At 44.0% G+C, this 26,857-nt stretch overlaps 1 protein-coding gene across 1 annotated transcript in view; it reads right to left on the bottom strand.

The window, feature by feature from the left end:
* The window catches only part of tshz1 (teashirt zinc finger homeobox 1), a 45,835-nt gene extending 23,763 nt beyond the window's left edge, over positions 1–22,072 (bottom strand). The window contains exon 1 of the mRNA XM_072675353.1: positions 19,894–22,072. Coding sequence (XP_072531454.1) covers positions 19,894–19,933 — 40 coding nt within the window. The 5' untranslated portion in view covers positions 19,934–22,072. The remainder of the gene's footprint in view (positions 1–19,893) is intronic.
* Positions 22,073–26,857: the final 4,785 nt, after the last annotated feature.

Raw genomic sequence — 26,857 nt, 5'->3', positions numbered from 1 at the left:
GCAGCCCTATGATCTGAGACTTGAGGCTTGGTAATAGTGAGCGCTTTAGGACGAATCTCTAAGACATCTCCCCTCCCACTAAACGCTGAGTGACTCGAGCTGGACTCATAATGATGGATTCCATGGTGAGAGAGGGTGAAAGTCGCAACCCTGGAGAGGAGAAAGGGGCGGAGCCAAGGAGGAAGAGCAGTAGGAGGAAGGTGCTCTTTTTTTTGGTTGTTTTTTTTCCAGAAGGATCTACGAAAGTGGGCGGACGGAGGAGCAGGGTGTGTGGAGGGTCCGAGAGGAGCACTAAATCATACCGAGGCCCACACCACACACAATCAATAACACACACACACACACACACACACACAGATCCTTGACTGAGGAGATAGGAACAGAAACAGAGAGAGAGCTGGAGGTGGAGGGGAGGCAAGATTTCTCAGCTTTTTGGAAGACAGGAAGACATCTCTTACTAAACCATCGATAACACAGAGGAAAAGAGAACGAGTATGTGTGTGTGTGTGGGGGGGGGGGGGGGGGCAATGGGGAAAGTGTGAGTGTGTGTATGCATGTGCATTTGCAATTGAGTGAAGAAGAAAAGAGAGGGGGAAAAAAGCCCATCTCTCAGCAAAGCACAATATTGCCATGCAGAAGGAAGAAGCATCTAAAATTCACCAGGCCTTCTTGAACGTCTCCTTTCTCTCCCTCTCTCACTCACACACACAAACACACACACACACAATTAAACTTTTGCTGCCTTCAATTTGCCCTCTAACAATGCCCCCCCTCCTCCTCGACCGCCTCCCCTTGGCTTGTTCTGTCCCCCTGCACCTGAATAATATTTCCCATGATAAATGATGCCATAACTCTGATATCCACAATCAATCTGGCCTTTAAAGACACATCCATCTTGTGTAATGCTGATGGGGGGACTCAGTCAAACGGAGAGACGGGCCTGTTGTACTGACCCGGGAACGGCAGGACGGGGGGAAAGGAGGAGGAGGCAAAAGGAGGGGGCCGTTGGAAGGGGGTCGCTGACTGATGCCTGTCAGCTCACATCTGGCTGCAAAAATAAATTAAGCTTATGAAGACAAATGAAAAGCCCTGCCCTGTCACACACACACACACAAGCACAGAGAGAGAAAGCGAGACAGAGTGAAACAGAGAGGCAGAGGGAAAGAAAGGGCTGGGTGAAAGGATGAGAGGCGGCATGGGGAGAGTGTTCCAGAAAGAAGCGATTCAGTGTGTGTGTCGCACCATTGACCATATCATCCACTTCTTTTTCCTAGCCTTGTCTTATTATCTGCTGGCGGGCCACAAGAACTGCACTGCGACTCCTCACACTCATAAATGTGTATATAACAAACGTATATACTACACACACACACATATATATATATCACTGGTGATAGGTATATATATATATATATATATGGTGACTATACATCGTTGCTGTCCAAAGGAAAAAAATATATATAATTTATTCCAGGTCATTTGGAGCATTTCTATTGGTCCAGAGCAGCTACAGGGATCAACCATGGAGAAAATTAAAAACAGACATGGTACATAGTCACTGTCATGTATATCACCAAAATGGTAACTTTACAGTAGGAAAAATTTAATCTTTACGTTCATTGAAAGTCCATGTAAAATGAGTATTCCAAGTCATTCTGGATTGTTCTATTGGTTCATTCCTCATAAAATTTTAGCAAACTAAAGAATTACTGCCGGATTCAACAACAAGTTCAAACGGCAAAAACGGAAATCTAAGGTTTCCGCTGGACGGAGAATTACACATTGAATATAACTATATATAGCAGATTAATGACATTCCTTTGAAGTTTTGGGGCAAAATACATAGATATATATGCAAACGAGGCAATTTTGTTATCGTGATCGTAATGAGGATATTGTTAGTGCTTAATTAACACTGATCAGCTGCAGGTTTCATTACAACTGTAATCAGACTGGTTTAATTAGATGAAGTGCAGCACATGTTGAACAAACATCGCTGTATTCCGTACAGGAGAGTATCTGAATAGTAGTTTTTAAGAATCGTCGCTACTGATGTATTTAGTCTGTGGTTACATATATCGTGAAAAATGTCTTTAAATATTGTGATATATTATTTTTACCATATCGCCCAGCCCTACCCACAACAATAACTTTTCATCTAAGGGGGCACTGATGTGGGGATTGTGGGCTGATGCTCATATCTGATATTTGTCATCTATATATACCAATATTTATACATTTTGTTGCTGTCGCACAAACCTTTTGAACTGATGTAAACCTGATAGCTGTTCTTTACAAAGTTTCAGAATTTAGTTATAATACAATTAAATATGACTTTGATTTCCAATGAAAAGTTAAAAGATTTTTTTTGCTTTCTTCTGAAATGTTGTAATTTTTATGCTACAACATTTTTGACCTCAATTCTATGTATGTAAAAATGTAAAAATTGGAATTAGATCTGCCTGGATTAGCTTTACAGACATACAACATTTTATTTCTATACAGTTTAATACATAAAATGCAGATATTGTAGCACAGCAGTGGCCAAAATATCGAATCATTTCATTCATCATGGACATTTTTCCTTAAACCTAAGACAGGCTGAAAGTTTCAAAAGCCTGTCTCTGCTGCTTCTCGTGCAACAAGTGTGTAGTGATTCTTAGCAAATTACAACAAGCTTCCGTTATCGCTAAAACTGCTAAACGCTGAGGAAGTCATTTATGCAATTTAGTCTTAGTAACCAGCTCTGAACAAAAAAAAAAAAAAAAAAAAGCTACATGGATCACATGTTGAAAGACTGCTGGGACGTTCCCTGGAGACAAGAGCAATGCAATCTGAACTGTATTTGACCCCGTCCGCCACCCCCACCCTGGACTTAGTAAAGAGTAAAGTCTGGTCACGGTGAGGGAGCCTTGGATTCCGGATTGCGGATTCAGGAGCTTCCTTGCTCGTCTTCGGCGTTTAGCCCCATATAGCTAGCGCGGAGCACTTTATCTCTTTAACTATAGAGGATTATATAATTAGCATGCTGATTAGCCTTAATCAGTCCCATTAGCTGGTAATACTGATTAAACAATGCCAGCCGCGCTTGTACAACAACTGTCAAAGGCGGCGGAAATATAAATAACCATAAATAACGGTAAATAACTGTGAACAAGCGCTCGGCAGAGGAGGGAGAAACTTTCACTGCTGGTGCGGGTCTCTCGCCCCACACATACACACAGAACGAGTACGAGTAAGAGAGAGGGAGGGAGAGAGGACAAGAGGGAGCACTGGTGCAGGGATGACAGAAATATTGCAGGCCCATTTTTTGGCAACAGGCAAGCGAGGTGGGAGGGGACTGTGTGTGTGTGTGAGTGAGTGTGTATGTGTGTGAGATTAAGAGAGAGAGAGAAAGAGAGATGGAATGAGTGCAAGAGAGAGAGAAAAAGAGAGAGAGAGAGAGAGAGAGAGAGATGAAGTGAAAGCGTGTATGTGAGTGTATGAGTGTATGAGTGTATGTGTGTGTGTGAGTGTGTGTAGGCAGGGGAGTGAACTCTCCCAGGCTTTGTCATATGAGTTTTCCCAAGCCTTGGCCCCCCTTTGATAAATGACACATGTCATTCTGTCAGTTTGTGACAGTGCAGCTGGGAGGCCCTCTGATGTATGGCCCCGCTGCAAAAGGAAATCACCGTCTTTTCTGGCATGGACGCAGACCGTGCCCTTTATATAAGCCCCCCCCACCACCACCCTTCCCTCCTAGACCCCCCCCCCTTCTCCACCACCACCCCCAGTCCTCGTCCTCCTCCGAAAGGAGAGCGAGCACTGTAACTGCTGGGCTCTTTCTCTTCCCCCTCCCCGCCGCCTTTCTCCTGCGTTTTTAACGAGAGGGCCCTTTGTGAGGCCGCTGAATGTGGAGATTGATTTAAGGCCGCCAGCCGCTGAATGCTGGATGCGGGTCAGAGAGGGACGTTAGCCGGGGTAAACACTCTAATTCCACGGCTCTGGGCTTTCTCGACCCACACGCTCACCCTACGCACACCTACGCGGCTGTCAAAAGTTTTAGGACACCTAGTTGCTTTGCAGGAACTAAACATACTAGAAACTAAGCAGGTGGATTTACAGGGCAGCAATGTCTCAGCTGTTTTAACCACCTTTGGGCCTGAGGAAGATAGATGAAAGCTGTCAAATGTAGGCAAGACTTGCTCTTCGGAGAAAGGAAGAAGAAACCTGATGAACACAAATCTGCCTTTTACCATTATTTTATTACTTGAATGAAAATGTGTTGAAAATGACTGTTTAATAATCCTATTAATTATCATACTTTTCATATTAGAGGTGGATAATGTGACAGAATTGTAAGGTGTTGTGAAAAATCGTACAAGGGACAAATAATGGGGGCTCCGACTGGTCCAGTGGTCATGCTGCTTGCCATCAGCAGTCGGAGCCTGAGGGAGCACAACTGGCCTTGCTTTCTCAGCAGTGGGTTGATGGGACTTCCTCCCCACATTACTTATATAGTGACGTTGGTCAGTAGAGGCTTCTGTTAGTTGTTGTATCGGCGATACAGAGCCACACTTTCCTCCAAATGCGCTGGCTACCTAGTGATGATGCATCAGCGGCTTTACTTAGACAGATGTTTATATTCGACTGGCATTTTTTACACCGATATGTGATGACGTATTTACTGTCCTCCAGATGAGCAGAATGTTTAGGCTACTGTGCTAAAACAGGTGCGGTTTATTCATTTTACAGTGCCATTTTACTGCCAATCCGATCCAGGACTCCCATATCGGTGCGTCCCATCGGTGCGTCCCAACTCCCCTAATATCAATACAGGCACATACACTGGCCATAACGTCAGCAGGCAGAAACAGTAGAACTAGGCAAATCAGGCCCATTGCCTTTACAGCTGTGACCCAAATTTGGTGTGAGGAAAGGATGCAGGAGAGATAAAGAGTGAGGGAGGGGTGAAAAAGGAGGAGGAGGAGGAGGAGGGGGGGTGAATGGAGCCTTTACTCTGCATTTTGATAGCTGATGGTTTGCAGGACACGACGAAAGCAGACTAGAGGCGATCGAGTAACGCGGCACATACGCAAGAGTGAACATCCTTAGACTATCGTGTACTAAATACTTTCAGCTTGTTACAATCAACCAACACCTTCAAAAAAACAGAATAAACACACACACATACACACACACTCTCTCACACTCACACACACACACACACACACACACACACAGAGGCTGACATACTTCAGTGACAGCACCAGAGAGACTCCTTTCAACTCTCACACCACGAGAACAGCACAAAGCCCATAAATCTGCCATTCTGCTCACAAAACACCTCACAAACACACACACACAAGCAGCGAGAACCAATGTGGCTGGGGATTGTTCTAAGGCTAACTCTAAACCTAACCCTAATCTTACCTTTAGTCACCAAAAAACTACGACTACAGAATCAACACTGTTGTTTTGACCCAAACACATATTAAAAACAACAACACGCACAACCACACACATGCTTGAGGACACAGCAGTATTATGGCGACCACCTGGGGGTCGTGAACTGTGGATGACCCCCGTTCTGAGTCGCATAGGCCCATGAGAACGAGGAACTGCGAGAATAAACGGGAGAAGAGTATCATTAACCAGTGAGTGATGAGCGTTAGACAACACCGACACCCAGCCCCCAACCCTCCCCCTTCTTCATGGCTTCTCTACACGCTCTCTGGCTTGGCTCACACAACCCCGGCTCTAATTCGACCTAAACTTTCCCTTTTCAGTTCCTTACTCTCTATAAGGGTCACTGTGTGGGTCTGCATTGCAATCTCTCACTCAGCTGCCACCACATGACATATTCCTATTAGTTTGATAATAGATGCAATTACACGCAATAGTCTGATATCACAGAACGCCGAGTTCTCTAACCAATCACAATGCTTCTTACTGAGCAGTTTCTTGTGAGTGTTTCAATGAATCAAGTTGTTTATGCCATCTAAAAAAGTAAAAAAAAAGTTATTTTGGTCAGAACAAGGCAGGCCAATATGGAAGCATATTCCTGTTTTTGGCAGCAGGGTGTCAATATTTTGATTTACTATGTTCAACAATTATGATTTTTCTTACATTATAATTATTCTGGTCTTCTGTTAAATGATAAAAATGGAAAATAAATTTACAAAATTGGTCTTTTTTAAAATTCTTTTTATAATTTTAAATTATAAAAAATAAGTCAGCATAGTAAGCCAAACATTTTAACACAGTAAGTCAAAATCTGGGGAAAATGTCATAGTAAGAGTAAATCAAGATTTTGTAATTAATTATAATTTCAAGATTTTTGAGAAAATAAGTAATTATTTCAACTTAATATACAATTTTGTCAATTATCAAAATTCTGAGAAAAAAGTTATTATTTCAGGATAGTATATCAACTTTTTGAGCAAATAAATACTTATTTTGAGAGACAAACTCTAAATGTTGAGAAAATAAGTAATTATTTAAAGATAGTAAATACTAATTTTGAGAAAGTCTGTCATTTCAAGATAGCAAATAAAAATTTTGAAAAAATAAGTAATTATTTCAAGATAGTAGATCATAATTGTAAAGACTAAATTATTATTTCATGATAACAAACCAACATTTTGAGAAAATAAGTCATTATTTAATACTAAAAAAAAAAAATAGCCAGTCAAAATAAAACAGTAAATCGAAATGTACAGAAATCTATTCAGCAGGTCATTTCAAAATACTAAGCAACTCAAGTATCATACCTAATCATTATTTAAACATAGCAAGTTAATTGGGTTATTTTGGGATACCAAGTCAAAATGTTTGACATGCCTGTAAAATAATCCTACACTGAGGTTAACTAACATAGCTCGCCATAGTAAACAAAGGTCTGATCTTCAACACATGATATAGTAAAACCAAAAGGTTAAGAAGCCCAGCAAAATGTCACAGAGCTCCCCTAAGCAGTGAAGTCCTCATTTTTAAATTCCCACACACACAAACACACACCACGTTCCCAGCAGTTAGAGAGGCATAGTGTTGGGAATATTGACGAGTGATCGCAGAAACAGTGCTACACTTGCAGCAGAGAGATGGAGCTTCAGTATTTATGACCCTTCGTCACTGAGGCTCGTCACACACTGCGGCTGCTCTGACGGCCATAAGTAGGGCTGGATTGCACTGCCATAACCAATTTAACATGGGGATGATGCAGTATCCGAGACAAGCTAAACACACTCACTCACACACACACACAAGCGCAACGTCGTTCGTCTCAGCCTGGAGCGGAGATGAATTGAAAGTGCTTGCATTTTAAGAAAACAGTCGTTAGAAATTTACTTAGCGGGGCATTTTTATGTGACGCGAAAATGTAAAATGACAAACAAGCATCTATCATACAAGCTACTGATTCGGTCTAAGTGACTCACACCGACTCTGAACACACACCACGGATTAAAAGGAGATTAAAAGCCTGGAATCGATTCTGTTTTATTACTATTGCTAACACAAACTGTCAGTCACTTATATAAAGGGGGGGGGGGTGAGGAAATATCGGTATACTGAAGTATCGTGATATCGTATGGATTCTCAAAAACATAATATTGATTTTTTTCAATGAATCATTTTTATACACGGTAGATAGATTCCACTGTTCTGACTGCATAAAAAGTCAACTTTACCTTTATTTTACTCAGATTTTATGCATACGATGGTGTTTCTATACGACGATTTTCTAAACATTATATATATATATATATATATATATATATATATATATATATGTAATATATATCGTCTTGTTTACAGTATCGCAATTTATCTCAGTCTATTGAATCGGAATCCCTGCATCGTGATACCTATCGCATCGTCAGGTTCTTGCCGATATCCAACCCTACACAGAGGTCTACATCTGTCCTAACGTGTACACACATCTAACCGTAACTCAAGCTAGTCAGGTACACTACCTGACGTCCCAGGTACACAAACACCACACAACCAAATCTGAGGCAAAGAGGTCAGTCAAGCAATCAGCACTGCTTCCCCCACGTCAAACTGACATAAAAACACTGCACCTATCCTGATGAGCTCAGTTAATATATAACCCTCGTCTGAGTGTGTGTGTATACTGGAGTGTGTTGGATCCAAAAAAAAACAAATCAGCAAACATCAAAAAAAAGTTTGAATTCTCTAAATCTGAATAGTATTATATCAGAGTGTACAGAAGCTATGAGGCTAATGTAGCTATAAAGTGTTGGACGCTTCCTCCCATTAATTAGCATCATACAAACTGCAAAAGAGCCTCACACCTGCCTCAAAACTGGGTCAAGCTGTTAAGTGACCCTGAATAGACCTTAGCTTTTGTGAGTCAAAAAACCCCCCCAATAATAGCAGTAACAGTACATGCAAATGTCCATGTACCCATGGTTCTATTAGCTTAGCAAGTAAAAGCCTTCCCAAATGCATCAGGCTTGTTAAGATGTTCCCCTGAAAGCCTCTGACTCTGAATTTCTTAATTAGGAATGCGGGAGAAGTTGTCATCTGCTGACTCCATGACTTCCATGAAGGTCATATTTGTGCAGATATTGCTGCACAGTAGAATAGTGCTCCTGCTATGTAAAATATTGATTATTTTAATGATCAGAGTACTTGGCAGCGGCTTACAGGAGCCCATGGCTGCTGAATGTTGGGACAGAGTTTGAGGAGCTTTAAAATTGGCATCTATTGGCATCTTTTTCTAACAACGACTGCGAACAGACCGTAGCCCTAATAAGCTAATTAAGGTATAACTTATCCAAGGGCTCAAGTCTTGTGGGGGGGGTCCAAACTTTTGCAGGGTGCTCCTTTTCTACAACTGGACACAACAAAAAAGTAATGCTCTAATCTTGCTTAAAATGTTGAAAGCTATGTATCAGCAGCAGCAGCAGCCAGACTGGTCAAAGCAGGACTTTGCAGGGGAGACAGACATTTGGGAGGGAATGCCCCTAACCCCCCACCCACCCCCCATAAGACTTAAAGCAGATAGAGCTTATAATAGCCCTGATTGACGCTGTCTGTCTGAGACTGTCTCAAAACAAGCTTTAGCTCACTCTGGACATGTGGCATTTGGCATTTGGGTGCGACTTGAGTCCGATCTCTATAAATACTGATAAAGTCGGAGTGGGGAGGCGAGTCGCAACCTGCCGGCCTGTCTGCGTGGGGCAGGCAAACAACTCCTGTAGAAAACTACCGGAGTGCTTAACCACTACAGGAGGCTTTAGCTTCAAAGCGTATCATCAAAGGAATGGATTAATTAACTTCCTGTGATGTCCTTTATCACTGTAACAATGAATAGCCTCGTACTTCCCGGCCTTAATTATCTACACTATATGTCCAAATATATGTGGACACCCCATGTTCTAAAAATTGCATTCAGCTACTTTAATTTGGATCCACTGCTGACACAGATGTGCATGTGTACTCGCACAGCTTCTCTAGTCCCTGTTGAGAAGTACTGCCAATAGAATAGGACTCTCTACAGATAAAAATGAACCTATTGGCACCATGCTGCCTAATGCCAGCTGGAGCATTGAGCTGTGGAGCAGTGGAACTGTGTTTTCTGGAATGCTGAGAGGTGCTCCATTCAGTCCTTTTGGGATGAGACGGGGAGTCTGGGACAAGGTGAAGTGATGACTGCCCATCATCCCGACCTTGCTTATGCTCTTGTCACTGAATGCAATCATATCCTCACAGCAATGCTCCTCCAAAATTGAGTAGAAAGCCTTCTTCCCTGGACAGTAGAGACAGTTACTCCAGCAAAAGCAGGATAAACTCTTTATAATACAAAAAAGAGCAGGTGTCCCAATACTTTTGTCCACATAGTGTTTTTGCTCTTGCATAGGACAAGAAGGTGGGATTAAAGTGACTTTCTGGCAGACTAAAGCAAATGTTCTAGTGGGTCAGCTTTCAGCACACTTTGGGAAGCCCTGTGGAACATACCCTATTAAAAATAAAGGTTCTACAAATGATTCATAGAAGAACCTTTAGAGTAAAGAGCCTTTAAAAGGTTCTTCACACTCACTCATTTATTTTTGGAAACAAAAGTGGTTGGGATCCTTTATGGGGTAAATATGATTTTCTGCCAAACAAATCCTTTAAAACTGAGACCAAAATGTGTATAACCACTTTCCGGTTGTTGTGTCATATTAGATATTATGCTGGCACCAATGGCAGCATATTAATATGCTCCTTTAGGCGCTAAGTCTAGAGACACCTGCTTGAATACAACAACAAGAGGTTCTGGGAACAAAGGCCGAGATCCCAAAAAAAAAATAGAGATTGGAAAGCACAGAAAGTAGAGTGAGGAGGAAAGAGTAAGAAGCAGAGTAAAAGAGGGAAAAAAGAAAAAGCATAAGCGAGAGAACGTGAGAGCCGATGACCTGTCCGTTGTCCATCTCGAGGCCAAATGACGGTCCTCTGCCGTATCCATTCCCAGCTGCCTTATCAGTGCCATAAAACTGGCGCCCAAAAAATGATATTCATTACTTCTCGGCCTGCTATCAGTTAAACGCAACTTCTCCCCCGCTGGCTGGAAATTACTGCTACTCCACACGCTACCTCACTATTGTCTTACCCGGTGCAGGCTGGCCTTTATCAGTGCGGTAATAAAAGATTCGGTGGTGGGGGGGTGGTGGGGGTGACAGAGGCCTCTTTCTCCAGCTTAAGACGTGATGGACTGCAAATTCAGCCCTAAACACTTTGCGAAAAACGACCAATGAAAGTGTCACGAGAAAAACACAGGAGGCTGTGCTTTTTTTTTGTGCGTTGGCCGTTTTAAGACATGCTTCAAGCTGGCTCGTAAAAGACGAGAGGAGTCTTTATTCGCCGCTTCAGAGTAATGCATTATGGGCTCGGAGAGAGAGAGAGAGAGAGAGAGGTAGAGAGGGTGTCAGCCGCAGCTGAAGGCTCATCTTGGTCCCACTATTGTGTGCTGCTGTGGCTCAGAGAAGAGGCCAGCGAGCACGGCTGCTTTCGGATCAGGAGAGAATGAAGAGACTTGGAGGACATCGAGCATGGGCTGATGATCCAGGACCAACAGTTTCTGCTCCAAAAGGCCTCGAGTGAAGCCAGGTTTTGGACTAAACATCAGTCAAATGTGAGAGAATGATCTGATACTGTACTCTCAAAAAAAGTACTTAAAATGTTTCTTAATAAGAATTAATTAAGTCATTTTGGAGCATTTCTATTGGTCCACAAATGAATATTATGTCAAAAAAGAACTCAACAATAATTAGAGTTTATTACTTTCAATTACAATTTCATAGGCCTTAGAACAGAACCCTGTGGCACGCCACAAAATCTGGTAAGGTACAACAGCTAGTAAACAGATAGTTTTGCACTAGGATTAATAACTGACTTATTTTCTTGTCGTTTTAGATGTTTTACCCAAATAACTAATTTGAGATCAAGAAGGCCGAACAAACAATCGTAATTCTCAATATTTCACCCAAATTTTGGAGTATATCAAGTGCAAGAAGACTGAATAAAGAATACAATGATGTTATGATCTATTTACAACCCTCATTCTGCCTCTGGATTTGATCGGCACTTCTGTAACACAAAGCATTCTGGATATTAAGTGTATTATGATCGCATTTTTGATGTTGCCCAGCTTTCTTGCTCATTTTAGAATCATCTACAGTCTTGTTTATCATTATCACTCACATCAGACTTCACAATATTCCTTATTAGAAGCATTTGATACCATCTGCCATTTATCTGCCATCTGATATCATGAAAACACTGAATCCACACTTTTAAACAGCAGTGTTTGTCCACGGTTAGTCTACCTGTACCTTTACAGGTCGTGCCTGAGGAAGCACAACTTTGTTTCCCCCACATAATGGACCTCTAGTTAGTCCAACGTATATGTGGACAGTCTGTCAAAGACCTCTTCTACCAGCATTGTTTCTAAGCCTAGATAATGAAGTTTTTTATGGTGCATTTCCAGCACCTTGCTTGCTTGCATGCTTGAACCAAGGACCTTACATCTCTGTTCTGGCCGTATTTCACTTTTTACAAACTGGTTTACATCGACTTCCATTGAAAGTTTCTCCTCCTACTGTAAAGTTGCTGTTTTGGAGATACCAGATTTCTGCGCCAGTCACCTGCATTTATGGTTCCTCAAAACATGCAACTGTTCATTTTCTCCATAAATACGTCAGCAGGTGCTGTTCACACACTAGAGGACCAACCATTCACCAAAAGGCTGCACTAACTAACGGCAGCCTCCTTTACAAGTCCCCCCCCCTTCACCTCACCTTCTCCACCAGCATCCATCCAGAGCCTACTTAGATGGAACTGTATTTCACAGCCCACTGAAAAAGGTGTGCGTACATTTTTGTGTGTGTATATATATGTGTGTGTGTGTATTGTGTAAAGGTTGGGGGGGGGGGCACTAAAGAGGGGCCTGTCTTTATAACGGCCACTCGTGATGGAGGGCCCAACAGGGCCACTAACGCTGTGCACTAAGATTGTTCTAGACCTCAGGGCCTCAGAGGAAACATATATCCACCTGGCAACAGGGCTGTGTGTGTGTATGTGTGTGTGTGTGTGTGTGTGTGTCTTTTCAGGGCAGATCTAATCAAGGGCTAATAACAGCACAGTAGGATTCGTTGGCCCTCGTAAATCAATGTGCAAAATAATTGCTAATACACTGGTTATCGATTACTGCTCGGGCGGCTCATTTTCGGAGGCCGGGGCAAAAGAACTAACAAAGTGACAAGGGTAAAGTGTTATTTCTGCGGCGCCGAGACAGCTGGGCCATGCGGAGGACTGAGGCAGGCAGTAATTCTTAATTGACACCTGTCAGGATAATGACTGCGGTGCCAGCTGCTGCGGGAGAATTTCTCCCCACTTCTGTTCATCTGTCAGCTCTAATACCTTTCTGAGCGCCCGTTCCTTTCTTCTCGCGCGCCAATCTCTTCTTTTAGGCCCCATTCACTCTCTCTCAGTCTCCCTTTCGCGCGTTCCTGCGCCTTTCTCTTTATTTCCCACCCTATCTGGCTCGCTCATTGAGCTAAAATAGCTTTTTAAAAAAGGAGTGAAATAAGGTAAAAGACAAAACAACAAAGTGTGTTTTCTTCTGTCTTTCATCTTCAAGCGCAGGATATTTGGAGCAGGAAGACGAAGGGGGGTGGCTGGGGGGGGACCGGGGATCGGGAGGGGGTGCAGAGGAGGAGGGAGGAGGAACATAGAGGAACATAGAGTCCCAGGACGTGACTTCCCCGAGTTTAAGGGGGCTTTACACGTGTTTACTCAACATCATCAAAGAGCTTCCCTTTGTTTCATGTTTGCCTGTCAAAAGTGATGTGGCTCAATGCTTACAGACAGGCAGACAGACAGACGGGCAGACAGACAGCGTGGAAGCGGGCCGACTTCACAGACAGGCACGTCGCGGCGTCAATCGTTCGCACGTAGATTCTGATTTACTGCCCATTGTTCGCCGAGCGAGCGCATGTGAACAATCAATGAGCCACAGATGTCACGGGGTTGTTAGTAGAGCGCGAAAGCTGTGCCCTTTTGCAGGTCAGCAGCCACTCTTTTTAGGTCCAGATACACACACACACACACTCACACACACGCATACACACTCATTCGAACAATCTCCCATACACGTCTGAGCATGCTTACAGACGCAAGCGCACAAGTGTTCTAGGGGTCCTCGCTGATATCAGATTCATATCAGTGTTGACAGAAATTTGCTTTAACAAGTGATTCCTGAGAATGTACACTCACACATCTGTATACACACTCTTGCTTACGCACTGACTCTCTCACGCACGTACACATCTGCAGACATAACAGACACATTTTAAAGATTTTAGAGCGTAATAATGATCTTACAATGTTTTCATAATACTGTATTAAGGAAAAAAAACATGCGATGCAAATTGTTGCTTTTGCGCATTTTCACTTTTCACTTTTAGTGTGACCAAATTCAATAACAAACAGACCAATAGAAATGCTCCAAAATAGACTAAAATATACTATCTTTTTACATTGACTTGCACTGAAAGTCAGGAAGGTTTGTTCCTTCTCCTGTAAAGTTGCCATTTTGGAGATACCAAGTATTTGCGCGATAGCAACAACACATTTAAGATAACACATGCATGCATGTACGTTCTTATAACGTTTGTGTGAGTTTTATGCACCCGAAAAACTTGAGGGTTTTTCAACCTCTCTTTATCTTAAACTTGAACAGGCTGTGCCTTTAAGACTGACGGATGTAAATGAGCTTTGTTCTGATTGGCTGAGCTTGTAATGTGTCTTGTTTTTAAAGCTGCCTTTGCTAAAACACTCCTTATAACTTCAGCATGAATCAGGGGGCTTAAGTCCGACTGCTCAGGACTGACAGGTGAATGCACTGTATGTAAATGTGTTGTTCACAAATTTGCGAATGCACAATTTCCGTACCGTTTCCATATATGTCCTGTGCATGAACATGGAGGTGAACAGGTGGAGCAGTGTTTACGGACTACATTAAATTCATTCAACTGATCAAAGTGAGGGAATTCTGGTTTTCCATGATCTGGCCTATTCAGGTATGTTATAGGGAGTACTGCACAACAGCCGCGATACCACAGTACACCTTATTACTGAACATCCAGGGATATCCAATACATACACACTGCTCACACGCACGCACATGCTTACAACACATCAAAGCGCAGCCCCCTGCAGGCGTGTTTTGAAGGCTGGAGCAGATGCGGTGGGCGGTACAGTGTGTGTGTGTGTCTTATCTGATGCGGATGTACGCCGAGGAAAACGCCACACTGGGATGAGAAAACTCCAGCTAGCCTCTAAAAACAACCCCCCGAACCCCCCACAGGAGCAGACAGAAGAAAGCAAGAGGGGAAACCGCAACCGATGAGAGCGGATGGAGGACGGAGAGGAGTCGGGGCGTTGTGTGTATGTGTGTGTGGGGGGGGGGGGGTATCTCCCGGGCGGGTTCTTGCTGACCCTTGTGTACTCCCCCAGCTCTGAAACTCTCCTCGCTGGGTCATGACTTCAGCTTTTCTGTCGCTGGACCCTTCTCTCTCTCTCTCTCTCTCTCTCTTTTTCCTTCCCTCTGACTCACTGTGGACCAAATTAGCTGAGAAACGAAACGTAGGGGATCAAAACAGACAAGAGAAAAGGAGAGAAAGAATGAAAGAAAGAAAGCAAGAAAGAGAGAGAGAGAGAAAGGGAGGGAGAGATAGCCTGATAAAATGCATCTGGTCCCTTTGATAGCTCCATTTCCCATAATGCTGTGCTGCCCCCATGCTATTCCAAGCCTGCGCTGGTGTCACGCTACCTCTTAGCAGTTCCGTGTGTGTGTGTTTGAGTGTGTGTGTGTGTGCTCGTTTTCTGTCCGAGGCGTCGAGCAACCGGAGGCGCACACACACACACACACACACTCGCTCTCGCGCACAGAAAATGAGAAAGCAGTCTGGAGAGACTCCTAATTCAGTCTGAGGAGAGATGGAGAGTTGACTTAACTTATGTGGAAACTAAAAACTCCCAGTCGTGTAAAAAGCTCATTAGGCTCAGGGATAGCTTTACTAGCGGCACGGCGCGGCACAGCTTTACTGCATGCAGTCATACTCTTGGCATACTTCTACTTACTTCTACTGTAAAGCCCAAACGCAGCTTGGTCTCGAACTGTGCCTTTCCCATAAAACCTGTCATCTATCTTCATTACTCAGCGCAACCTCCACGTTCCGAAGCTGAAAGTTATGGAAGGGGTGGTGGGGGATGGCTCTACCACCCAACGACTGGATACTCTTTGATTTCCTATAGGCCACCGACTTCGATGCCCCCAGAATGCAAATTAAACTGTTACTTTTGAGTGGTGGGCGTAAACATGAGTATCGACTAAAGAGGTCAATGTCACCGGTTAATGACAGCAAGTTGCCTCGGGCGAGCGACGCGGCCTACTGGCTGCGTCCGGCGCGGGCCGGGCGCCAGAGCCATGGCTGCATTCTGACGTGGTGCGAGGGGTGGGCTGTAAATCGGAACGCGCCGTCAAGGAAAATACCTCGGATCTCCAGTTTTGCTGGCTTTCACTTTTTGATCTTGTGTGAAGCTGGCAGATGTGTCAAAATTTCAGGGTGAACTGAGCAATGAAAAAAAAAATTTAATTCCACTGAAATTTATGGAAATTATGAGGATTGTTTTTCCCTTTTTTCTGTAACGTTGCTATTTGGAGCTTTTTGAGTGACAGCATGTGTAAAATGGGCGTAAACAGAACAGCAGATGAGCAAATAAGCCATATTGTGGGGTTTAAAGTCCTTATTAATAAAGATTATTTCTCATTTCTATTGTATTCCAGTTCAGTGTCTTCTATACCTACTTTGAAATGTGCCATGTAGTTAGTTACGAGTGTAAAAACACTGAAGTTGGGCCCACACACTGACCCTCAAGCGGTCCTTTAAGTGATGCCATATAAGAACCACCTTAGGCTCCATAAAAGCGGCTCATGTCCGTATAAGAGATGAATGAGTGTGAAGAACCTTCACTTGATCTAAATAAACATCTTAGCTACAAACATGATTCTTTTTGGTTCTACAGAACCAAAAGTGGTCCTTCTAAAGGACCCTGTGAAGTAGTGTCTACACTATACTCATACACAGCCCGCTTTCACAATGTATAACTGTAATTCAGAATATTCAAGGTCAGCTGGCTAAGGGCTCCATTATAGGTGTGCACTGCACTACACACACTCTGTGGGGAAAACACCTAATAGCTGTGTTTACGCCACAGCACCCTCAGCACACACACACACACACACACACACACACACACACACAGTGAGCACAGAACGGCAGCTCCTGAACTACATCTTCATCAGATCCAGGAAGATTACACACTACACATATAACAAATATCTGCAAGCTGTCGCTGTGGAATGTGCACGGCTACAATCAGACGACAGCAGAACTGCTTCGCTGTAACAACGGCCTAATAGCAACAGGAAAAACAGCCAAAGTGGTGTTTGTACAGCAGTACGCTATTTAAATATGTTTATATATATATGTGATCACTGCCTCCCATACGAGTGGGCCGTGTACAGGAGTGGCACTCTGGTGTTTAGCAGAACCCAGTGTCTCGGGGGCCAGGCCAGCGGCGCGTTCAATAACATACGGAATGGCGGGGGTGATTTAACACACGGGAGATAATGGCGGCGCGTTGACTAAGCGCGGGCCCTGATTGGCCGAGAGCCTCCGCCGGGCCCAGCGGTGCGGTTAAAAGCCAGGATTACCGAGGTCATTAAGCAGCATCGCCGCGGTGACGTGATTAGTCAGGTAGCAAAGTCCATTTGTCACCTGCGCCAGAAAATTGAGTTAATACGGCACTACGGGCTATGGGAACTGTATAATATCAACTTGATTACATCAAGGCAGCTGCCGAGCTGACACCTAGCCGAATTTGTCAGCTTTAATCGTTAGGAGCTGTCACAAATCCATCAGAAGCTCAGATAATTAGGGCCCCTATCTAACGAAAGCAGCAGAGGAACTGTTACCTTTTTTTTCCCCTCTACGCCTGATAATTAAGAAGCCTTTCGTCTCGGCGAAAGGGCTGAGTTTAATGACTCCCTGCACTGGTTCAAAAACCAAGCCTTCAGTGGCTCGTTGTCTTCTGCTGCTGTTTTGCCATGACCACGCTTCCTTCTTGGTTTCTCATCTGCCTATTTGAAAACATTAAGGCTCCTCAACGAGCACCTTCAGGACGAAAATAATGAAGGCACTGTAAGAAGCTGAAGGCTGCACGACTACAGTGAAGCCAGTAAACGTATAAATAAACATATATTTCAGGAAGGCAGCTGATAATGAGCAAATTGAGGCACTCCAGGTCTAGCTCAGACGTTCAGAAGAGTGGAATGTAGATCAAAATAAAAAAAATAAAAAAAAAGGCTTTCTAGCTTCACCCTAGAAGGCTTCACTCTGCTCTGCTTGGACTGCTGCTGCTCAGGCTCCACGCGGGAGGCCTTCGGACCAAAAAAGCAGCAAATAAAAACGAATGGCTGCAGCAGGCCCACACCGGGAGGGCTGCTCCGTTCCCACTGCACCAAAACGACCAGTTCCGCAGCCAAAACGGAGGCCAATCGCTCGAGCCAAAACAATGCTGGGCTGCAACAGCAACCGAGAAAGAGGAGGAGGAGCGAACAGGAGCTTCACCTGACTCTTCCATCGGCTTTAAAGGGAGATCTACGTCATGTTACACACCGTAAATGTAAACAATTACAGGCCAATTCTCCAGAGTTGTTCTTTTTTTTTTTTTTACGTTCCTCCTCACCATCGTTTGCGGATCCGTTTGGAGCGGATTCGTTTTGATCGTGTGAGGGGAAAAAAGGGAGAGCGTCAGGCTCTGGGACTGATGGAAAACTAGGCCCTGCCAAATTCTGATTGACCATTAGAGCCAATGATGTATATGCCTGTCAAAAGACAGACAATTAAATCAATATTCAGCGGAGGCGGGTGGTGGTGGTGGTGGGGCTGCGGAGGGTTGATGGCTTGTTTTTGGGTAAGACCTGCCAGGTCAGATTACTATCCGCCATCTCACCTCTGCGACTCTTTTAACTCCCAGCGACAGTCTCACTAGATGAGTCCACACCGCCAGGAAAGTTTCGGAAGTGAGACGTTCCGTCGCGGGCCGTTTCGGAGCAGTATATAATTATTATTTTTGTAACCACCTCCGACCTCTGCGGCACGTAACACCGGGGACGCCGGACGTAACTCCGTCTCTGGTTTTAAACGGTGCTAAACTATGCCTTTCTCGCCTTCCACTTTCACTATGAGTGGGGACTGATCTGACCGTCTCAGGCATGGGACACGTCCCACGTTTTTTTTTTCGTTTTTTTTTCGGGCCCCCCTCAAAACAAACACATCTGTGTTAACACCATCCAGAAATGGAAATTCAAATAAATGACAAGTCTTGATCTCCATCTTCATTTCGGGTGCAACCTAAGCAGATCAGAGGCTCGGTTCTCAACTATGAACTACAGCCACTTCCATGAAGACAGGCCTCCTTCAGCATGGAGAGAAGCCCTGCTTCTTCTGCCAGCTAATCGGGACTTTCTATCAAGGTAGAGATGTTCTCGGGTGTTACTTATGTTAGTGATCTCGACACGCCCCAGCAACCTCCTTTTCCCCACTCTATCTCTCTCTCACTATCTCTCTTACTCTATCTCTCTCTCTCTCTCTCAAAAAACAAAAGTTCAAGAATGTCTCCCCCTTTTGCACAGTGCCCCCCTCCTTCCCTTCCTCCCTCCTCTACTACTACCACCACCACCAGTGGGGGCAAAAGTTGTCCTGAACGTCTAGAGAGAGTGCGAGCAAGTGAGGGTAAGAGGGTGAGTGTGAGAGCGCGAGTGCGCGCGTTTCCATGGTGAATGATTCGCTGATGGTTATCGGGACTGAATAGATCAAAGGGAGCCACATGACAGGCGATCAATCAAGCATCAAATGAAGGATGGCAACGCGCGACCAAACACGAGCGCTGGAAAAGTCTGCAAAAAAAAAAAAGTGCGTTTGATCTTTTTTTTTTTGGGTGGGTGGCTGGGGTATTTTATCTGATAAAAGATATAAAAACGTCACTAATGTAAGATAATACGATCTCAGGGCAGTTCAGCTCTCGTTTGTTAGCTAACTTTGTAGCCGAGCCTGGTTTGCTGTAGTGCCATCAGCAGCGTGCTAGCCTTTTTTCGCGTGAGGAGTTGTTGTTTTTTTTTTTTTTTTCAAAAGAAAAGTCACCCTTCCAAAATAAAAATGACAAAAATAAATAATAAATAAATTACGTAAAAAAATTAAAAAAAAACGTGTGTGGAGAAGTGTGTAGAAGTGTGTGTAGAAGTGTGTATCAGTGTGTGTGGCATTTTTTTTTTACCTGAAGATCGCCTCGGTGCTTGCTGCTTTCTCCGCGGCATGCTGCTGGTCTCCAACTCTTTCCACTTGACTTTTCATACAGAAACGAAATACAAACGGAAAAAACGGCTCAAACGGAAAAATGCGTTTGTTTCAGGTCGTTCCTTCAGTTTTTAATCAAAGGGTTCAGCTGTTTGTCCTTTTTTTTTTTTTTAAGTTCCCTTCTCTGTCTTTCTTTCCTCTCACTGTCCTCTCAAAACAGTCAGCAGCAGTCAGAGGGGGCTGAAGTCTCGGCTAAGGGAGGGTGGGTCTTCTTAAAAAACACACGAGTTTGCTCGCGGAGCCGGCGCTTTTTCCTGAGCGGGTCTTGGTGGGCAGATCTTGGTGGGCTGCTCCGGGCGCGCGACATGGTCATCCGGACCGCGGCGCCTCGTTCATTCTCCCCGCTGCTGCCATCCGTCCACCCCCCCAAAAAAAATTGCACAGAAGAAGAGGGAAGGAGGGAAGGAGGGAGGGATCACGGAGACGGCAGCTCGCGCTCGGAGGATTCACCCACCCAGTGAGGACGAAGGCGAAAAACAACTTCCACAATCGGAGAATAAAAAACACACACACACACACACACACACCTCGTCCACAACTGCGAGAGAGTGAGTGTGTATGTATGTGTATGTGTGTGTGTGAGTGTGTTCTCGTTCGCTCGCGCGCGTGTAGCACTATGTGTATGTGCGCGCGCGTGTGTGTGTGTGTGTATTTCCAGTCCGGTCCTCCTCCTCCTCCTGGGCGACTTCAGCGAGCTCTGCGCTCGCGGGCCGAGGGAGAGAGGGAGAGAGGGGGACGGGAAGAGGAGGAAGAAGAGAGCAGACGGGTGGTCGGTTAATGTCAGTCAGTCACTTCAGCGGCAGCACAGACACATCGAGCAGACCGAGAGAGACACCGAGAGAGACACAGAGAGAGTCCACGGCTCCGGCGAACATGTGGGTTTCTTGAGGAAGGACGAGACGATGAAGAAGGAGCAGACGAGTGAAAAACAGCAGATTCGCGCTCGCTTCAATTTTCGACGAAGGTAAAGTACTGAAGCGAAAGTGTTACGGAGCGAGAGGCGGAAAAAAAAAGGCAGGCAGGCGGGCAGGCGGGCAGGCGGGCAGGCAAGCGGACGGACGGGCTCCGGTGCTCCGTCTCCTGACTGAAAATTACGGAGAGAGAGAGAGAGAAAGAGAGAGAGAGGGAGAGAGAGAGAGAGCGGTTTCAGACAGCCTCAACTGATAGACAGACGCATCGAGTCGCCTCCCGTGCTCCCCTCTCTACACTCCACCCCTCCGGAGGAGCGTCACTCTGACAGCGAAAACCTACCTGTCAATCTTTTTAATTGTTCTGTTTTTTTCCCCCTTATTCCTCCACTCCCTCCTCCTCCTCCCCAAAACAGGGTCGGTTGGGAGTGAGGAGGAGTGAGGAGTGAAGGAAGGAGGAGGGTGGAGGAGGAGGAGGGGGGTGGTGGGGTGGTTGGGGGGGTGTTTGAGAAATCACACCGCTCGATTCTTTCTATCTTTCTGTTCCCTCGTCAAATACAGTCGACAGTGTAAACAGCAGCGGGCTGCTGCTGCTGCTGCTGCTGCTGCTGCTGCTCGACTCGTAGACACGGCTTTGTTAAAGCCCGGCTGGGACTTTTAACGAAAAAGTGCTTCTCACACTGTAAACCACGACTGATAGTGTTTATATAGTGTTTATAACTGATCTAATAGTGTTTATATAGTGTTTGTAGCAAATCTGACTGACTGATGATCTTCATATAGTGTTTATAACTAACCTGACTGACTTATCGTCTTCATACAGTGTTTATAACTAACCTGACTGATAGTGTTCATAATCTGACGGACTGATAGTGTTTATATGGTGTTTATAACTGATCTAATAATGTTTATATAGTGTTTGTAGCAAATCTGACTGACAGTTTTCAAATCTGACAGACTGATAGTGTTTATATAGTGTTTATAACTGATCTAATAGTGTTTATATAGTGTTTGTAGCAAATCTGACTGACAGTTTTCAAATCTGACAGACTGATAGTGTTTATATGGTGTTTATTACTAATCTGAATGAGTGATGATCTTCATACAGTGTTTATATGGTGTTTATAACTGATCTAATAGTGTTTATATAGTGTTTGTAGCAAATCTGACTGACTGACTGTGTTCATATCTGACGGACTGATAGTGTTTATATGGTGTTTATTACTAACCTGACTGACTTATCGTCTTCATACAGTGTTTATAACTAACCTGACTGACAGTGTTCATAATCTGACGGACTGATAGTGTATATATAGTGTTTATAACTGATCTAATAATGTTTATATAGTGTTTGTAGCAAATCTGACTGACAGTGTTCATATATGACTGACTGATAGTGTTTATATAGTGTTTATAACTAATTTGACTGACAGTGTTCAAATCTGACGGACTGATAGTGTTTATATGGTGTTTATAACTGATCTAATGTTTATATAGTGTTTGTAGCAAATCTGACTGACAGTGTTCAAATCTGACAGACTGATAGTGTTTATATGGTGTTCATAACTAACATGACACTGATAGTGTTCATAATCTGACGGACTGGTAGTGCTTATATTGTATTTATAACTGATTTAATAATGTTTATATAGTGTTTATAGCTAATCGGACTGACTGACAGTGTTCATATATGACTGACTGATAGTGTTTATATAGTGTTTATAACTAATTTGACTGACAGTGTTCAAATCTGACGGACTGATAGTGTTTATATGGTGTTTATAACTGATCTAATGTTTATATAGTGTTTGTAGCAAATCTGACTGACCGACAGTGTTCACATCTGACTGTTAGTGTTCATGTAGTGTTCACAACTAACCTGACTGATAGTGTTCATATCTGACTGACGGTTAGTGTCCATGTGGTGTTTATAACTAATCTGACTAATCATTTTTATGTAGTGTTTATAGCTAATCTGACTGACTGATAGTGGTCATATGATGTTTATAACTAATCTGAATGACTGATAGTGTTCATATGATCCCTCGTCAAATACAGTCGACAGTGTTTATAACTAATCTGAATGACTGATAGTGTTCATATGATCCCTCGTCAAATACAGTCGACAGTGTTTATAACTAATCTGAATGACTGATAGTGTTCATATGGTGATTATTACTAATCAGACTAATAGTGTTTATATAGTGTTTATAACTAATCTGACTGACAGGTGGTGATCACATAATGTCCACAATCTGACTGATAGTGTTCGTATCTGACTGACAGGGTTTGTATGGTGCTAATAACTAATCTGACTAATAATACTTATACATATATATTTTGATAGCTAATCTGACTGACTGGCAGTTTTCATATCTGATTGGCTGTTAGTGTAAACACCGGATTTATCACCAATCTGACCGTCAGTGTTTATACAGTGTCCATTTATAACTAATCTGACTGACTCTCGTCTCGTGCTTTGCTAATGGCAGCTAGTAAACAACACACACTCCTCATATCGTTTACAAATGAGGTTAAAGCGTCTGATATTGTGTGTGAGAGAGAGTGTGTGTGGTGGGGTCGCCTCTCGGTGTGTGTTTTATGTTATTTGTATGCCCCCCTCCTCCTCGTCCTCCTCCTCGCTGTAAAAGACAGTTGGAAGTTGCGGATTGATTCGTTCCACCTTACTAGGAAGTGAGCACTTTGCACGGGAAGGGGTGGGACTGCCGGCCGGGTTCAGCGTGGCCGCGCGCGCAAGCCAGCCTCCCTCTCTCCCTCTCTCTCTCACTCACTAGCTCTTCCTCTCTCTCTCTCTCTCTCTCTCTCTCTCTCTCTCGCACACACACGCACACGCACTGCACCGGCACGCGCGTTTCTTATTCTTATTCATCAAGTGCAAATTTGCAGCCGTAAATGAAATTACGTGGCCACTACAGCGCGTGCACGCACTTCTAAAAGGCGCAACAGGGGTGTCTTTGATTTCTTATAGCTTCTTTTTTTTTTTAAAAAAACTGACCCACCTGATCAAAGAGATCTAAAAGATGAACTTCGTCACTCCCTACCCCCCGCACCCCCCACCCTGCCAAGCACGCACCACCACCTTTGGCCGCTCTGGGTGAGTTGGGATTATTTGGACAGTGGGTGTGTAAGTGTGTGTGTGTGTGTGTGTGTTGTGAGTTTTTTTTTTTCGTGCTACTTTTTTTTTGGTAGTGGGGGCGGCCTTGAAAAGTGGCGCGCGCGTGGCCTCGCCGCCGCCTTGCTCGCGGATTTTTGAACGCTCCCTTCTTCTCTTCACGTGCGCGCGCGCGCGCGCTCCTCTTACCTTGCCGTGCAGAGGGTCACGAAGAAAACAGGGGAGGGAAAAAAGCAAAACAAAAGGACGCTCGCGCTGCTGAACCGAGCTGAGATGGCTGGTGAGTGGTGCTGCTGCACGCTCGCGGAGGACTGCTAGTGGTAGCCTATAGGGCGCGTGAAGCGTAACTTAGCTCAGTGCGCAGCTCGCGAGACGGGGTGAGAAAGAGAAAGCAGCGGTGCTGCGGTGAAAGTGAGTCTCGGAGTCTCTCTCTCTCTCTCTCTCTCTCTCTCTCTCTCTCTCTTTCTCTCTCTCTCTCCCTTACCTTTGGCGGGGCGGCGCGTCCTCGACGGGCTCGCGCCGCGGATCCTGCTCGCGCTTCGGCCGCCCTTCGGTGGGGAGGCTAATCATGTGGAGAACGCGGCTAAGTTCTTCCCCGGCATGTGTCCGTCCGTCTGTCAAGCTGTCCGTCCATCCTCGCGCCCACCGCCGCGCGCGCGCGAGCCTGTCGCTGCTGACGGACGGTTCTTACGTCACCAGGCTTCCATCACGCACGCTTCCATCAAGTCATCACGCGCTGTTTCAGCGGTGGCAGCAGCGGTAGGGCAACGAAATACATTTAACATACGTTCATAACGGGACGTTATAACCCCCCGTTTTTGGTGTTTTATTATATATATTTTTACATGAACAAAAAAATAAATCAATAAAGATAAAAGTATTTTTAATTAGTTGGCTAATAAGATATTTATAACGATTTTTGTAATCGTAATTTGCATATTTTACTGCAGATTTTCACTGATTAACTGCTTTTATTAATGTTTTGAATGTCAAACATTTTATTATGAATGTTTTGAATGTCAAAATAATAATATTATTAGTAGTAGTGTCAGTTTATTCTCAGTAGTAGTAGTATTTAATTTTTATTTGTAATATTTTCTTGTGTTGTTGCTCTATACTATTGTTATTACCCATACCATTGTAATAAGGCAGTTATTAGTAGTAGTAATAGTAGCAATATTATCACTGTACCACCATTACTGTGTAATAATGCTTATTTCACTATCTAGAATCAAGTTCAGAGCCTGCAAAATCCTGCTGTTTAAAACACCAAAATAATTGTCTTTCTGATAACGTCTCTCACACACACACACACACACACGTCTCTTTGGTTCTCTTTCTGTTTTAAGTGACTCCCTGGCTAAGCTTGAACTCTGGCTGGTTGAGAGTGGGATCAAGCCTGCAACCCTGCTGCGGATCCCTGTCTCTCTGCTGCGAGCTCTGATTTTCGGCCCAGGTAAAGCACAAAGCCACAGCAGCACACACTCACTCCTTACGCGCAGGGGTAGCACGAATGCTTATGGGTCTGAATAAAGGGAGAAATACGTATGTAGGTCACATACGTCAGTGTGAAGTTGTACTGCGGGGAACGAGGAGGCGTCCGAGCTCACCTGTGCTCAGACTGGGTCTTCTCGGAGTGTAGAAAAACACATATTTGCTCCTCAGCCAGGCAGGCTCGACCTGCATTCAGCCTCCAGCTTAACACGGCCATTTATTTGTAAATGATTTATGATCGTCTCACTTAGGAAGCATCGTTTTTTTTATTATTTTGCCCATGTTACGAAGGCAATGAAGTCTATTTCCAAACATTTCAAGGAGGATTGCTTTGAGGTCCGTGCCACATTCGCTGTCGGTCCATCTGCCGTTGTGTTCTAAGGTTGCTAAGGTCTGAAGTTGCTCTGGGCCAAACCACACACACGCCTGCACACAAACAAGCAGACATGATTATTTTTTTTTTGAATGCCACTAGTTTGCATGAATTAGTCTTCCCAAGTAAGTATGTGTGTGTATGTGTGTGCTACACACTGAAAAGTGTATGTTTCAGTGTCTCGGCCCATCTGTGACTGTCTACAAGCATATGATATTATGGTGGATATTTTTTTTTTTTTCCCCGTTGCATTTAGGCTAGAATGTACCTGGCATTGTGCCACTGACACACAGACCAGATATCAGCTCTAAATACACACTGCCATACGTAAAGCTATCTTTAGGATGTCTCGTATTTGGCATTTAAAGTGCAGCATTCTTAATCAGGAAACTGCCCCAGATTAACCTGAAACAGTCCACATCCATTTAATCCATGTTGAAAATAAATAAATAAATAAAGATTGCCCAGCGTGTGGAAGTCATGCCAGGGAATGCGTGTTGGGCTTTTCACACTGTGTGTGGGAAGGGCTGCGACACCGTTAAACGTATCTGCAGCCCTTGCTGTCCACAACAGCCTGCAATCGCTGCATATATGTCCATATTTTCCTTCAGCTGCTGCTTCTCAAAGCGTTCAGCTTTTAATGTATTAAATAAAGTATTTAGTCCGTATTATTTTAAAGCGTATGATCATTTTTTATTGATTTTTTTTACACTGTTTAAATTTTTTTTATATTAGAGATGAACAGTCATATTGAAAGCATATCGATATCGGCAGATATGGAAAGATACTTTTCTAACCGATATGTAGTGACTTAATTATTTATTACAGAGGACATTTAGGTGATGCTGTGCTGCTGTGCTAAATAGCATTGCATTTGTATTTTGGAATGTCTGCATTTTATTCATCTTATTGCATTTTAAACCCTACAGAAAATAGAAATTAATTTATTTATACGTTGTAATGCTAATCCAGGTAC

The sequence above is a fragment of the Salminus brasiliensis genome, chromosome 3 (genome assembly GCF_030463535.1).
Source record: "Salminus brasiliensis chromosome 3, fSalBra1.hap2, whole genome shotgun sequence".
Classification (NCBI taxonomy): Eukaryota; Metazoa; Chordata; class Actinopteri; order Characiformes; family Bryconidae; genus Salminus; species Salminus brasiliensis.
The sequence above is the reverse complement of the archived record's forward strand: the minus strand, read 5'-3'. Positions and strand labels throughout refer to the sequence as shown.